Here is a 16,630-nt window from a genome sequence, read left to right as displayed (position 1 = left end):
CATCACTGGAGGCTCCGGGCCATGGAACATCACTGGAGGCTTCGTGCCATGGATTATCGCTGGAGGCTCCGGGCCATTGATCATCACTGGAGGCTTCGGGCCATGGATCATCCCTACAGGCTCTGGGCCATGGAACATCACTGGTGGCTTCGTGCCATGGATTATCGCTGGAGGCTCCGGGCCATGGATCATCACTACTGGTTACGCGCCATGGATCATCACTGGAGGCTTCGGGCCATGGATCATCACTGGAGGCTTTGTGCCATGGATTATCGCTGGAGGCTCCGGGCCATTGATCATCACTGGAGGCTTCCTACGGGGAGCTGGAACCGGTCTCAACAGACTGGGGAGACGCACTGAGGTCCGCGTGCTCAAAGCAGGCACCGGCCGTACTGGGCTATGTAGGCGTACTGGAGGAAGAGTGCGAGGAGCAGGCACAGGACGTACTGGGCTATGGTGGCGCACTGGAGGAAGAGTGTGCGGAGCAGGCACAGGACGTACTGGGCTATGGTGGCGCACTGGAGGAAGAGTGTGCGGAGCAGGCACAGGACGTACTGGGCTATGGTGGCACACTGGAGGAAGAGTGTGCGGAGCAGGCACAGGACGTACTGGGCTATGGTGGCGCACTGGAGGGAGAGTGCACGGAGCAGGCACAGGGTAGACTGGGCCTTGGAGGTGCACTGGAGGTCTGGCGCTTAGGGCTAGCACAACCCGTCCTGGCTCGATGTTGATTATAACCCGGCAAGGGCGGAGCGCTGGTACAGGACGAACTGGGCCGTGCTGGTGAATGAGGGGACCGTGCGTAGAGTAGGTGCAGGATAACCTGGGCCGAAGAGACGCACTGGAGACCAGATACGTTGAACTGGTGCACTTCTCCCTGGCTGCCGGCCAACTCTAGCACGGCAACGGTGAGAAGCTTGCACCGAGCGCACCGGGCTGTGAGTGCGCATGGGCGACACCGTGCGCACCACCGCATAACACGGTGCTTCTACAGTCACTCGCTCCCCACGGTAAGCACGGGGAGTTGGCTCAGGTCTCCACCCTGACTCTGCCAAACTTCCCATGTGCCCCCCCAATATATTTTTGGGGAATGCCTCTCGTGCTTGCTTCGTTGTCTTGCCTGTTGATCTCGTCGCTGTACTTCCCTCGCTGCTTCCACCTGTTGCCATGGGAGGCGATCCATTCCGGCCTGGATTTCCTCCCACGTCCAGGATCCTTTTCCCTCCAGTATGTCCTCCCATGTCCACGACTCCCGCTGCTCCATTCCACGCTGCTTGGTCCTTTGTTGGTGGGTTATTCTGTCACGGCTGTTCGAAGGAGCGGACCAAAATGCAGCGTGTTCGTAGTTACACATATTTATTAAACGTGAAACTGAATGCAATACACTTAAATACTTGAATATACAAAAACAACAAACCATGACACAGAGAGGAAAACACACTACTCAAAAGATAATCACCCACAAACAGGATGTCACATCCTGACCAGTAAAGGGGTTATTTTTATTGTAGTTTGGTCAGGACGTGGCAGGGGGGTGTTTGTTTTATGTGGTTCGGGGTTTGTTGATATATGTGTTTATGTAGAGGGGTGTTTGTTTAGAGTATTCCGGGGTTTTGGTTATGTTCTATGTTGTGTATTTCTATGCTCTATCTATGTTGTGTATTTCTTTGTGTTGGCCTGGTATGGCTCTCAATCAGGAACAGCTAGCTGTACATCGTTGTTGCTGATTGAGAGTCATACTTAGGTAGCCCTGTTTTCACCTGTCCCTGCAATACTGTTCGTTCGTACGTTTTCTTGTTTTGTTTATTAAGTGTTCTAACTAAAAGATAAAATGAGCACTCAACCCGCTGCGCCTTGGTCCAGTATATACGACAACCGTTACACAGGAAGAGAAAAACCCCTACTTAAATATGATCTCTAATCAGAGGCAATGAGGATCAGCTGCCTCCAATTAGAGATCAACCCCAAACAATCCCAAAATAGAAATAAAAAAACTAGAACTTAAACATAGAAATAGAAAACACAGAACATCCCAAAACACCCCCTGTCACGCCCTGCCCTACTCTACTATAGAAAATGACATCTTACTAGGGTCAGGACGTGACAATAACATTTCATTTATTCCACTCCAGCCATTATCACAAGCCCGTCCTCCCCAATTAAGGTGCGACCAACCTCCTGTGACTGACAGAGAGAGGGAATCATGTCTATAAAATCAAAACACTACTCTAGTAGAAAGCCTTTCATGTATTGGTATTGTAGTTTTTGAAAATGTTCTGGGTTATACTGGTCTTATTTGGGATACTACCATTGTATCTGTGTCCAAAATGTCTCCCTATTCCCTACAGAACACAATCATGAAGCTATGGCCAAAAGCAATGTGTTACATTGCCTTCGGAAAGTATTCAGACCCCTTGACTTTTTCCACATTTTGTTACATTACAGCCTTATTCTAAAATGGATTAAAAAAATATTAAAAAGATAGCAATATATACACAATACCTCATAATGACAAAGTAAAAAAAGGGTTCTTAGGAATTTTAGCAAATATATTAAAAATAAAAAACTCAAATACCTTAGTCACATAAGTATTCAGACCCTTTGTTATGAGACTTGAAATTGAGCTCATGTGCATCCTTTTTCCATTGATCAAACCAAGCCATGAGGTCGAATGAATTGTCAGTAGAGCTCCGTGACAGGATTGTGTCGAGGCACAACATTTCTGCAGCATTGAAGGTCCCCAAGAACACAGTGGCCTCCATCATTCTTAAATGAAAGACGTTTGGAAGCACCAAGACTCTTCCTAGAGCTGGCCGCCCGGCCAAACTGAGCAATCGGGGAGAAGGGTCTTGGTAAGGGAGGTGACCAGGAACCCGATGGCCACTCTGACAGAGCTCCAGAGTTCCTCTGTGGAGATGGGAGAACCTTCCAGAAGGACAACCATCTCTGCAGCACTCCACCAATCAGGCCTTTATGGTAGAGTGACCAGACGGAAGCCACCCCTCAGAAAAAGACACATGACAGCCCGCTTGGAGTTTGCCAAAAGGCACCTAAAGACTTTCAGACCATTAGAAACAAGATTGAAGTCTTTGGCCTGAATGCCAAGCATCACATCTGGAGGAAACCTGGCACCATCCCTACGATGAAGCACGGTGGTGGCAGCATTATGCTGTGGGGATGTTTTTCAGCGACAGGGACTGGGAGACTATCCAGGATCGAGGCAAAGATGAACGGAGCAAAGTACAGAGAGATCCTTGATGAAAACCTGCTCCAGAGCGCTCAGGACCTCAGACTGGGATGAAGGTTCACCTTCCAACAGGACAACAACCCTAAGCACACAGCCAAGACAATGCAGGAGTGGCTTTGGGACAAGTCTCTGAATGTCCTTGAATGGCCCAGCCAGAGCCCAGATTTGAACCCAATCAAACATCTCTGGAGAGACCTGAAAATAGCTGCGCAGCGATGCTCCCCATCCAACCTGACAGACCATGAGAGGATCTGCAGAGAAGAATGGGAGAAACTCCCTTAATACAGTGTGCAAAGCTTGTAGCGTCATACCCAAGAAGACTCAAGGCTGTAATCGCTGCTGCCAAAGGTGCTTCAACAAAGTACTGAGTAAAGGGTCTGAATCTCTGATTAATTAGGGATTAATTAGCCAAGGTAAGTTGCTAGCTAGCATTAAACTTATCTTATAAAAAACAATCAATCTTCACATAATCACTAGTTAACTACACATGGTTGATGATATTACTAGGTTAACTAGCTTGTCCTGCGTTGCATATAATCAATGCAGTGCCTGTTAATTTATCATCGAATCACAGCCTACTTCGCCAAACGGGGGATGATTTAACAAAAGCGCATTTGCGAAAAAAGCACAATCGTTGCACGAATGTACCTAACCATAAAAATCAATGCCTTTCTTAAAATCAATCAACAGAAGTATATATTTTTAAACCTGCATATTTTGTTAAAAGAAATTAATGTTAGCAGGCAATATTAACTAGGAAAATTGTGTCACTTCTCTTGCGTTCATTGCACGCAGACTCAGGGTATATGCAACAGTGTGGGCCGCCTGGCTCGTTGCGAACTAATTTGCCAGAATTTTATATAGTTATGACATAACATTGAAGGTTGTGCAATGTAACAGGAATATTTAGACTTAGGGATGCCACCCGTTAGATTAAATACGAAACGGTTCCGTATTTCACTGAAAGAATAAACGTTTTGTTTTCGAGATGATAGTTTCCGGATTCAACCATTTTAATGACCTAAGGCTCGTATTTCTGTGTGTTTATTATATGATAATTAAGTCTATGATTTGATATTTGATAGAGCAGTCTGACTGAGCGGTGGTAGGCACCAGCACGCTCGTAAGCATTCATTCAAACAACACTTTTGTGCGTTTTGCCAGCAGCTCTTCGCAATGCTTCAAGCATTGTACTGTTTATGACTTCAAGCCTATCAACTCCCGAGATTAGGCTGGCAATACTAAAATGCATATTAGAACATCCAATAGTCAAAGGTATATGAAATACAAATGGTATAGAGAGAAATAGTCAACGCGTCATAATTCCTATAATAACTACAACCTAAAACTTCTTAACTGGGAATATTGAATAACTGGGAATATTGAACCACCAGCTTTCATATGTTCTCATGTTCTGAGCAAGGAACTTAAACATTAGCTTTTTTACATGGCACATATTGCACTTTTACTTTCTTCTCCAACACTGTGTTTTTGCATTATTTAAACCAAATTGAGCATGTTTCATTATTTATTTGAGACTAAATAGATTTAATTTATGTATTATATTAAGTTAAAATAAAAGTGTTCATTGTTCATTTAGTATTGTATATATATATATATATATATATATACACTGCTCAAAAAAATAAAGGGAACACTTAAACAACACATCCTAGATCTGAATGAAATAAATAATCTTATTAAATACTTTTTTCTTTACATAGTTGAATGTGCTGACAACAAAATCACACAAAAATAATCAATGGAAATCCAATTTATCAACCCATGGAGGTCTGGATTTGGAGTCACACTCAAAATGAAAGTGGAAAACCACACTACAGGCTGATCCAACTTTGATGTAATGTCCTTAAAACAAGTCAAAATGAGGCTCAGTAGTGTGTGTGGCCTCCACGTCCCTGTATGACCTCCCTACAACGCCTGGGCATGCTCCTGATGAGGTGGCGGATGGTCTCCTGAGGGATCTCCTCCCAGACCTGGACTAAAGCATCCGCCAACTCCTGGACAGTCTGTGGTGCAACGTGACGTTGGTGGATGGAGCGAGACATGACGTCCCAGATGTGCTCAATTGGATTCAGGTCTGGGGAACGGGCGGGCCAGTCCATAGCATCAATGCCTTCCTCTTGCAGGAACTGCTGACACACTCCAGCCACATGAGGTCTAGCATTGTCTTGCATTAGGAGGAACCCAGGGCCAACCGCACCAGCATATGGTCTCACAAGGGGTCTGAGGATCTCATCTCGGTACCTAATGGCAGTCAGGCTACCTCTGGCGAGCACATGGAGGGCTGTGCGGCCCCCCAAAGAAATGCCACCCCACACCATGACTGACCCACCGCCAAACCGGTCATGCTGGAGGATGTTGCAGGCAGCAGAACGTTCTCCACGGCGTCTCCAGACTGTCACGTCTGTCACATGTGCTCAGTATGAACCTGCTTTCATCTGTGAAGAGCACAGGGCGCCAGTGGCGAATTTGCCAATCTTGGTGTTCTCTGGAAAATGCCAAACGTCCTGCACGGTGTTGGGCTGTAAGCACAACCCCCACCTGTGGACGTCGGACCCTCATACCACCCTCATGGAGTCTGTTTCTGACCGTTTGAGCAGACACATGCACATTTGTGGCCTGCTGGAGGTCATTTTGCAGGGCTCTGGCAGTGCTCCTTCTGCTCCTCCTTGCACAAAGACGGAGGTAGCGGTCCTGCTGCTGTGTTGTTGCCCTCCTACGGCCTCCTCCATGTCTCCTGATGTACTGGCCTGTCTCCTGGTAGCGCCTCCATGCTCTGGACACTACGCTGATAGACACAGCAAACCTTCTTGCCACAGCTCGCATTGATGTGCCATCCTGGATGAGCTGCACTACCTGAGCCACTTGTGTGGGTTGTAGACTCCGTCTCATGCTACCACTAGAGTGAAAGCACCGCCAGCATTCAAAAGTGACCAAAACATCAGCCAGGAAGCATAGGAACTGAGAAGTGGTCAGTGGTTGCCACCTGCAGAACCACTCCTTTATTGGGGGTGTCTTGCTAATTGCCTATAATTTCCACCTGTTGTCTATTCCATTTGCACAACAGCATGTGAAATGTATTGTCAATCAGTGTTGCTTCCTAAGTGGACAGTTTGATTTCACAGAAGTGTGATTGACTTGGAGTTACATTGTGTTGTTAAAGTGTTCCCTTTATTTTTTTGAGCAGTATATATTGGAGGACCAAAAAGTCAATACCGATTAATCAGTCTTTTTTGGTCCTCCAATAAATCGGTATCGGTATCGGCGTTGAAAAATCATAATCGGTCGACCTCTAGTCTGAATACTTTCCGAAGGCACTGCATTTAAGGAATAGGTGGGTATTTGGTATTTGCCCATTGTCTCTACTGAGGTCCCTCTCTGTAGGCCTCCCCTAACATAACATTAATACCAAATAACTCCTTGAGAATTCTGCAATCCTGAGGCGGTTGTTAACATTCTTCTCTGCTTATTGAATCAGCCCAGTACAGCTGGCTCAGGACAGAGCTGCATGTGAAAGTGTGGGAGTTTGTTTAAAGATATTCTCTGGTGCTTTTGTATACTTTTTAGACAGTAGTTCTGAAAGTAGCTCCACGAGCCAAAAGTGGTAACTGAAAATTGCGACTTACATCACAAATGTCCAGATATGTGAACCACGTCATTGCTCTCTCGCTCTACTGTGAGTGCGCTCTTGCTAGTTGTCACTCAAATGGTGATGTGCTGAAGCTCATTGGCTGAAACTGAAATTGCTAGGGGCTGGCCGACAGAGGGGTAAATGTAGGGAAAATGGAGCCGCACAGCTTTCAGAAAACGATTGCTTTCAAAATAGGGATTTCGTGGCTAGCTAATTGAGGTAAGTAATTCTGCTCATAGATTATGCATGTATGAACTACACATGGACATGTCCAGCCCAAAGCAGGAGGTTTAAAAAATACTTACTAGTCGCCAAAGTACCGTCTTTAAGTATGTGCTTGCTGGCTTGTGTGGAAGAACAATACCTGTTTGTTTGTATGTGTTTGTGTGTGGGCGGGAGGGAGGGAGACTGGGGACGGGGGACGGGTTTGTGCATGTGTGTAGACAAAACAGACGCTGTGGGCTACATCCCAGTGAGTCCACAGAGCCACCTCAACACCCACAATGGGGTCCTTCACACTCCCAGAACCCCACAGCATCCCTGCCACCAGACCAGATGTTTTCTGTGAGATTCTATCCACTATCTGTCTCTAAGACTGCTTGTTGTACTGCACTCGCCCTTCAACATCTCCTGTTTTTATATCCCCCTCTCTCATTCAACATTTTCATTGTTCTTTTCAAAGACGAAAATACAGAAGTGCTTTGTTCTAACACTTCTCTAAAATTAAGTTAAGTGATGTTGTGAAATGCAAGCAGAGACAGGAAGAGAGATGTTGAGTAAAAACAGACTTGGGTTCAGACATACTTTGAGCGTTTGCTTGAGTCTGCCTGGAGTGCCAAATAGGCCGGTTTGAACGTTTTGGGACTTTTCTATTGGTTTATTAAAGGGATACTTTGGGATTTTGACAATGAGGCCATTTATATAATTCCCCAGAGTCGGGTGAACTCGTGGATACCATTTTTATGTCTCTGCATACAGTTTGAAGGAAGTTGCTAACTAGCGTTAGCGCAATGACTGGAAGTCTATGGTATCTGCTAGCACACCATAGACTTCCAGTCATTGCACTGACGCTAGATAGCATTGGCTGGCGAAACTACTTCTAACTTCCTTCATACTGGAGACATAAAAATGGTATCCACGAGTTCATCTGACTCTGGGGAAGTAGATAAAATCCGTAAGTATCCCTTTAAAGCAGACACACAAAGCAAACCAGAGTGAATTTGATATCAAAGGGACCAATTTGAGGAAAGCCCTGGCTGAGATTGTCAGCGTCAAGAGAAAGTAGTTCTTTAAAGCAGACATCTGCCTTACACAAACACACACACACACACCATCTCACACAATTCCATTACAATACAAAGAGACACCAGTAACACACACATCATCTCACACATATTAGAATACAAACTACAAAGCGAGACAAAAGCATCACTGACAGACACATGATCTATGATCTCACACTCGCTTCTCTCTTGTTTTTACTCTCTCCCTATCTGTCAAACACACACACGTACTACAAAGCTTGAAAATCTGGCTTGGGTGTTTTTTCTTAGAATCACACAGTGAAATAGAGCTAATGTAATATACAGAGACAGGACCGGGACCAGAGAAGAATTTCCAAGAGCTCAAGGGATTCTGTCACACATAGTACACAGCTCCCGACTGACCCAGATGGTTATGAAATAACTGTTCTCCAAAACAACTGAAAACAGACAATAATACTCCTACCCTTCCCTGGGTCTGTCTGCAAACAGAATGCCAGTATTCTCTCAAGCAGACCAAAGACTCCAGGGAAGATGTGCTCTCAAACTTTTTAAGTGTCCATGAAACCAATTGGTCAGAGTAAAATGATCAACATTACACAAAATGAAATACATTAAAATGTATACTGAACATAAATATAAACACAACATGCAACAATTTCAAAGATTTTACAGAGTTACAGTTCATTTAAGGAAATCAGTCAATTTAATTAAATTCATTAGGTACTAATATATGGATTTCACATGACTGGGAATACAGATATGCTGGTCACAGATACCATAAAAAAAAGGTAGGGGCATGGATCAGAAAACCAGTCAGTATCTGGTGTGATCACCATTTACATCATGCAGCACAACATATCCTTCGCATAGAGTTGATCAGGCTCTTCATTGTGGCCTGTAAAATGTTTTCCCACTCCTCTTCAATGGCTGTGCGAAGTTGCTGGATATTGGCGCGAACTGGAACACGTGGTCGTACCCGTCAATCCAGAGCATCCCAAACTTGCTCAATGGGTGACATGTCTGGTGAGTATGCAGGCCATGGAAGAACTGGGACATTTTCATCTTCCAGTAATTGTGTACAGATCCTTGCAACATGGGGTTGTGCATTATCATGCTGAAACATGAGGTGATGGCGGCAGATGAATGGCACGACAATGGGCCTCAGGATCTCGTCACGGTATCTCCATTTGCCATCGATAAAATGCAATTGTGTTCATTTTCCGTAGCTTATGCCTGCCCATACCATAACCCCACCACTACCATGGGGCACTCTGTTCACAACGTTAATAACGTCAGCAAACCGCTCGCCCACACAACGCCATACACATAGTCTGTGGTTGTGAGGCCGGTTGTACGTACTGCCAAATTCTCTAAAACGACATTGGAGGCAGCTCATGGTAGAGAAATGAACATTCAATTATCTGGCAACAGCACTGATGGACATTCCTGCAGTCAGCATGCCAATTTCACGGTCCCTCAAAACCTGATACATCAGTGGCAGTGTTGTGTGATAAAACTGCACATTTTAGAGTGGCCTTTTATGGTGCCCAGCACAAGGTGCACCTGTGTAATGATCATGCCGTTTAATCAGTTTCTTGATATGCCACACCTGTCAGGTGGATGGATTATCTTGGCAAAGGAGAAAGGCTCACTAACAGGGACATAAACCAATGTGTGCACAAAAGTGGAGAGAAATAAGCTTTTTGTGCGTATGGAACATTCCTGGGATCTTATCTTTATTTCAGCTCATGAAACATGGGACCAACACTTTACATGTTGAGTTTATATTTTTGTTCAGCGTTCTACAAATATATATATATATAAATCTAAGTATAACCTTGAGGTTTAAGCAGATCTGGTTATTTGTTGGGTTGAAGGGATATGAGTTCACAGGGGCAGGGGTAATCAGTCTTTCACTTGACAGACCACAATAAGACCAACTACGGAGGTTAACATAAAACAAATAAGAGAATTCCAGTAGTGGTGGTGCGTGGGTAAAATCACTGAGGAAAAAAAGCCATATTACAACCTATGTGCTGTGATAATTATGTTGTTTGCTCTATAACCCGTTCATACGCCACAATGATATATAAGGCAGAGACAACAAGACGACAGTCACGCAATGGCAGAATAAATTTAACCACATCTTTGTTTCATCACATAACTGGAAAGCACAGCTGTCTGGTGAAGTCCACAAAGCACATTACATGTGACAAACAGTTGAATGACCTACAGCATGGCCAAGCAAGTTAATGTTTCCCACATTTGATTTAGAACCACAGTGAGTTACCCCAAGTCAGAAAGAAAACAGGAACTGCCTGCGCTTAGTCTAATACAGTGACAACTTACCAAAAACAAACAATTTAGGCCTAGTCCAATCAACGTAAGCGAAATATCATGTGGCTGTCCATGGTACTGATTTGTGTGTGTGTGTGTGTGTGTGTGTGTGTGTGTGTGTGTGTGTGTGTGTGTGTGTGTGTGTGTGTGTGTGTGTGTGTGTGTGTGTGTGTGTGTGTGTGTGTGTGTGTGTGTGTGTGTGTGTGTTGCCTCACCTACTTGTAGAGGAACGACATAGAGAAAACATGTTTTGTTTTTGTTGTCCAAGACTATGCTACCTGACTTCCTTTCATGAGCAACGATGAGCCAACTAATTAACATTAGCCTACTACATCAAGCTACATATTGAACTTCCATCCTCTGTATTAATTAATGGTTGGATCAGAATCAGCATTGTAATCATTGGCGAGTACAGAGAATTAAGTAAAACCACAAGTCCAAATCCCTATATCCAAGGCTTATTTAGGAAAGGGAAGATTTTAGCTAGGTAGCTAGCCAAATGTTCGTTGGCTTCCGTTGCTATTGAATTCAATGCTACGGGCGGCAACAATGTCATACTCTTTTTGGCCAGACAGCATCAGATACATGGGCTACACATACAGAGACAGAGGAGTGCTGTTTCACTCGCTCGGATGCTTTCTCCCGTGAGATACATTCAGCCACTTGCAAATTTAAGGAAAATGATGAAACACACAAAATATATCACTTTTTTGGCTTCCCTTGGCATCCATTAGTATATGCCACTGAGAGAATGCTAAACGTTTAGAAAAGTTGTTTTTTAAAATAAGTCTTAAGATCAACTGTCTGTTCAGTAAGGCTGAGACAAGTAGAGGGTAGATAAGAGGGCCTGATGAAAGGTCTGGTGGTGTAACAGACGCCATCCTGTCAGAGAGACCACACTGCAACTGGGAACCAGTGTTTTCCAGGCCGTCTTTAACCAAAGTCGTCAAAAACACCAATTAAACAAGTTAGAGAGAGGGAGGGCAATATAATGCTAGCGGAAACGGTGGCGTGAACACAGATGTTGAAGCTTTTAGCTGACGAGCCGAGATGGCGAGCAGCAGAGTACCCAGATCCTCAGAGCACACGTGGCCTCAGCTTTGTCTCCATGGAAACACTGTGCCACTGCTGCCCTCCGCAGCCATGTCGTTATAAAATCAAGGATATGCCAGGCGATTAGCTCTCACTTTCTGGATCACATCCAAGTCACACACACTCACAGGGGGTGCTTGTATGGTTCTTTGTTTGGTTAGTCAGTGTTCTGTCTCAAAACTGGGAGCAACGAATGGAAAACTCAGCTTCCTCCCAAGCTGCAGCATCTTTTTTTCAGAAGCACACTGAAATAAGGAGCTTTCCTTATCCTCTCCCTGCGTCATTACCTGGGGGAGCAGTAGATCTCAGAGCCACAAAGTGCACATACACACACACACACATACACACAGAGTGTGAAAGCTTAGATTCCTCTCTGAAGGTAAGTAAGAGACTGATACCCCTCTGCAGCTGCTCTGAGTCAAGGTGGTTCCTACCAGTGTTGACTGAGTGACGAGGGAGTGTTTGGAACGTGGTTGGAACGCGCGTGGACCACAGCTATGGACTCCATGACAGAGATTGGGATCTGGGTTGTAGAGAGAGCAGGGTAGGGCAAAGAGAGGCCCAATCCCAAATCAACCCCGTACCACCCTAGGCACTTGTTGAGATCTGAGACGATTGTACAGGTATGAGCAATATGGTATTAACTTCACCTTGCCTCCTGACGGGCTAGGGGGAAGTTTCTCCATATTGTTTATTCCTATCCAAGGCTCTGGGGTTGGGAGAGCAGAGAGCAGGGCAGTGTCTGTGCAGAATCACTGATCTACAAATCCCCTCAGGCCAAAATAACTAGGACTATGTGATCAAGATTAGCAATTTTGTGCCTCATCTTGCTCAAACTGATCCCTTCAAACACCCTGAGAGTCTCCAGTTAGAGAGAGGCTGTGGAAGGAGAGATGGGAGCAGTGAGAAATAGCTTTTCATCCCAGCAGCCGTTAGCATTGGCAGGGTGACAGCAGTGGTTGGGTCCGTGGGTGGGTGGTTGCTAGGGCTGGGAATTGCCAGGGACCTCGCGATACAATATTATCACATTACTTAGGTGTCAATATGATATGTACTGTATTGCGATTCTCACAATTCTATATTTATTGCAATTCGATATTGTGATTTTATTTCGTTTCGATGTTTCAAACATATTGCTCACCATATGTCTTCTGCAGAGGGACAAGAGAGAGCCGTGAAAAAACGAGTTTTGATCAGTCATGGAAATAAAAGTGCTGAAAAATATAACTATAGATTTAAAAATATATATTATTAACTGTTTCTCTCTATCTCAAAATAAACAAGGGGGGGTATTTGGAGGGGGAAGAGTGGAGGGGGAAACCTGGAGCAATCGCTGACAGACCAGCTATCTCACACACTGACTGACTGACTGGCTGACTGGCTGACTGTCATGCTGAAATACACGTTCATGCTGAAACACATATATACACACACACTCAATGCCGAAATATGCACTGAAACACATATATACACACACACTCAATGCCGAAATATGCACTGAAACACAGTGAGCACACAAGCGTGCACAAGACTGCATACACACACACACTTACACACCTCCAATGCATCTGTTAGTATTCAAATCCCCGCCCCTCTAAAAAGCCTACTTCTGTAGCTGTGGAACTCACCTCTCCTCTCCTCTGCTTTCCTATTCAAACTGAAAACCCTGGAAAAGCACAGAGTCAGGGTGAGTAAGTAAAAATATTTTGTAGCTGGCATTCTCCGATAAATAGATGTAGTGGTATCCATGGCAACCAAACCAAGCTCTCTCACAGCTACCTTGAAAGGAGCAACGTCTGAGGAGAGAGGAAAAGGAAGGGGAACTGTGTGTGTGCATGCATGCGTGTATACTACAGACGTAGTATACAGGCAGATTTCAGACGTTACTTGTTCACACTGGATAGAGAGGTCCACTGAGGAGCTTCAACTAATCAGCTTTAACCTCACAATTCAGCAGAGGACAGATGTCTGGAAAAAAATACAGGCATGCACATACACCCAGGGCTAGGCTAGCCTGGCACCGCAACACAAGCTAGAGACCAAAACCCCAGCCAGTATGTGAGTCCCAAATAGCACCCTGTTCCCTTTATAGTGTACTACTTTTGACCAAAGCCTCAAAAGTAATGCAATATATAATAAAAAGGGTGCAATTTGGGATGGAGACTGTCAGTTTCCCATTGGCTGTGCTGAGCCCCAGACCCAAAGACCAAAAGCCCCACTGTTCCTTCCTCTACTGCCAGAGAGTTATAAAGGATGGCTGGTTGGGTTTCAGCAGAACATTTTCACAGGTGTTCTGGAACAAGTCGTGTCCCGACAGAGATCAGCACCTCTGCACTAAATAGTGTCTGCTCTTTTAATCAGTCAATCATGTGATCTCCATGTGCACCCCTCTTAATCTTTCTACTAGCACATAGCATAGCTGGTCACTAAAATAGAATAGAGCTTCATTGTCCATTGTGAAACGTCAAGTTGTCTTTTGGCTGTCTGTGTTCTGTGTGTTGTGATTGAATGAGTTCGATCATAAGTGAGCCAGTGGATTGGTGTGTATTTATATTCAAAGCCTTGTCCAAATGAGATGATGTGAAAGCCTTAACAAGCCTGCCAAACATCTTCCACCATCTCACCCACAAATGCACACACACACAACTGGAAGTTGCCTTAGTTACAACCAACATAACACCCTGCGCCCCTTCCACACACAACATACACACACACAAGGAAGTGTTGTCTGTAATAATAGAACGTGTCTCTCCTGTTTTTTCAACCTGCTGGCCTGTTTCTGTTTGTTTTAGGTTGAACACAGAGAATAGACTTTGACTCAGGCAGCTCGCAGGATAAAGATCTAAATTAGACAGTTATCACAGCTAGGCAAACACACAACATTGATAGAAGACACGTGCCCATAACACACACCTATGATACGTTCCAGGATTACGATTCTAACACAACCCCATCGTTCTTACAAGTGATACACACCAATGAAACACACATAACCATGTGTGTGTGTGCATGTGTGTGTGTGTGTGTGTGTGTGTGTGTGTGTGTGTGTGTGTGTGTGTGTGTGTGTGTGTGTGTGTGTGTGTGTGTGTGTGTGTGTGTGTGTGTGTGTGTGTGTGTGTGTGTGTGTGTGTATGTGTGTACCTTGTAGCCGTTATGGGTGTTTTTCTTCATGAGTGGCGTGGTAGAGCACAACTCGATGGCCTCCGGCTCGTGGAATATCACCGTGGGCAACGGCTCCTTCCTCAGTGTCAGAACGTTCAGCTTGGTCTTCAGCATCGTCTGGAAGTGCTGAGAGAGATAACATCATGGTCAATCAATCAACCAATCAAGAAATTCATAAATATGCCCATCCATCCATCCATCCTTCCTTCCTTCCATCCAACCCACCCACCCACCCACCCACCCCCCACAACATTCTTAGTTCCCACATTCCTAGTACTTTCTATTCTGATGAAATTGTGCAAGTCATGATTTAATTAGCGTGCTTGGTTTTGTTAGGCTTTTTCAAGGAAACCCAGAAAATCCACAATCCCATTTCTGCTCTTTAGGTGGGAGACCAGAACGGACATGTGGTTCTGGTCGGCCTTACAAAACCCCAGATTCCAGTTTGGGACGAGGCGCCGTGGCTCTCATCTCCTGTTCTGACGTACACTTCACATATAGAGAGAGCGAGAAGGTCCCTCATCTGCTGTCCACATGTCAGCTGAAGAACAGGAGAAGAGGGACTGTTACCCAAACCAGAGTAAAGCCACTGTGACAGGCCATCTTAAAACCAAGCACCGGAAGTGCCACAGTTACTACTCATCCTCCTACAAGACCCCACTACATCTCCATCATACAACCCAAACTCCACCTGTGAGGAGAGGAGAGAAGAGGAGGTTTGACAGAGACGAGATAAGGAGGAAAGATGATGAGGAGAAAAAAACAGGAGAAAAAAAGAAGAGACTAAAAGAGGAGAAGAGGAGAAGCAGTTTTGAAACTAAAGCCACGTGTGTGAACGCTCGCTGACCTCCACATCAGCACTTTATGGCTTCCTGACAGTGCTCCACATTCCTGTGGTCAGCCCGGATTGGAGGGTGGGTGGGGGGGCTCTCAAGGCACCGTGTGGAATAAAACTGGAATTCTATTCATAATATTTTCACTGCATTTTCATTATTTTATTATTCCTCTGGATTAAAAAATAGCCTCATCGAGTTACGAATATTATTGATTCTATTTGGGTTGGGGATGAGGAGGAGGAGTTTCTGATTCTGGGTCCAAGGAATAGACATTGATCCCAATACTGGTTGTTCTCTCTCTCTCTCTCTCTCTCTCTCTCTCTCTCTCTCTCTCTGTCTTCTCTCATTCTCTCTCATCTTTCTTTAACTCTTTGTCCCTACTCTCTCTCCCTCTCTCCCTCTCTCACTCTCCTACCCTCTTTTTCTACCTCTCTCCACTCTCTCTCTCCCCCTCTCCCTCTTTCTACATCTCCCTACTATCTCCCCATACTCTCTCCTTCTCTCCCTCTTTCTACCCATCCCTCCCTCCCTCCATCTATCTCTCTCTCTCTGACACAGCAGGCTCTGTCTGTACAGTCTGGTCCTCATGTAGCCCATTCACTGACTTCTTTAGACATGTGTTTTTAAAAGTTACACCACATTCTCAGTAACAGCCCATTTTCCTTGTAAACAATGGTATACATTTCACGCGTGAGCGAGGCACGTGACTTTTCCCAAATAACTTTTGGCTTAATGTTATGGATTGGGAGAGAGCATTTGAAAATAGAGGGGAGTAGACATTTTACACCGTTTAGAAGTGACCATTCTGGTGTGAGAGAAGGAGGATTCTATAGCTCTGTGGGAGATGAGAGGAGACACAGTACAGGGATCTTTCTGCTTTTGAAATCCTTGGCCGGGCTGCCTAAGTGTAATTTTTTTATTTTTTTAAAGTTTTGATTTAGAAAGAAACTGACAAAATGTATATTGACAAACACTAAACAGTGTTCAGGTTGGCCTAGATTGCCTCTAGAGAGTCTGTGTGTGTGTGTGTGTGTGTGTG

At 44.8% G+C, this 16,630-nt stretch overlaps 1 protein-coding gene across 1 annotated transcript in view; it reads right to left on the bottom strand.

Annotated features, from left to right (window-relative positions):
- The window catches only part of LOC106580906 (PTB-containing, cubilin and LRP1-interacting protein), a 104,976-nt gene that overhangs the window by 74,640 nt on the left and 13,706 nt on the right, over window positions 1-16,630 (bottom strand). The window contains exon 2 of the mRNA XM_045703651.2: window positions 14,735-14,881. Within this exon, the coding sequence (XP_045559607.1) occupies window positions 14,735-14,881 (147 nt within the window). The remainder of the gene's footprint in view (window positions 1-14,734; window positions 14,882-16,630) is intronic.

The sequence above is a fragment of the Salmo salar genome, chromosome 20 (assembly GCF_965601325.2).
Source record: "Salmo salar chromosome 20, fSalSal1, whole genome shotgun sequence".
Lineage (NCBI taxonomy): Eukaryota > Metazoa > Chordata > Actinopteri > Salmoniformes > Salmonidae > Salmo > Salmo salar.
This window is presented reverse-complemented; position numbering and strand designations above follow the sequence as displayed.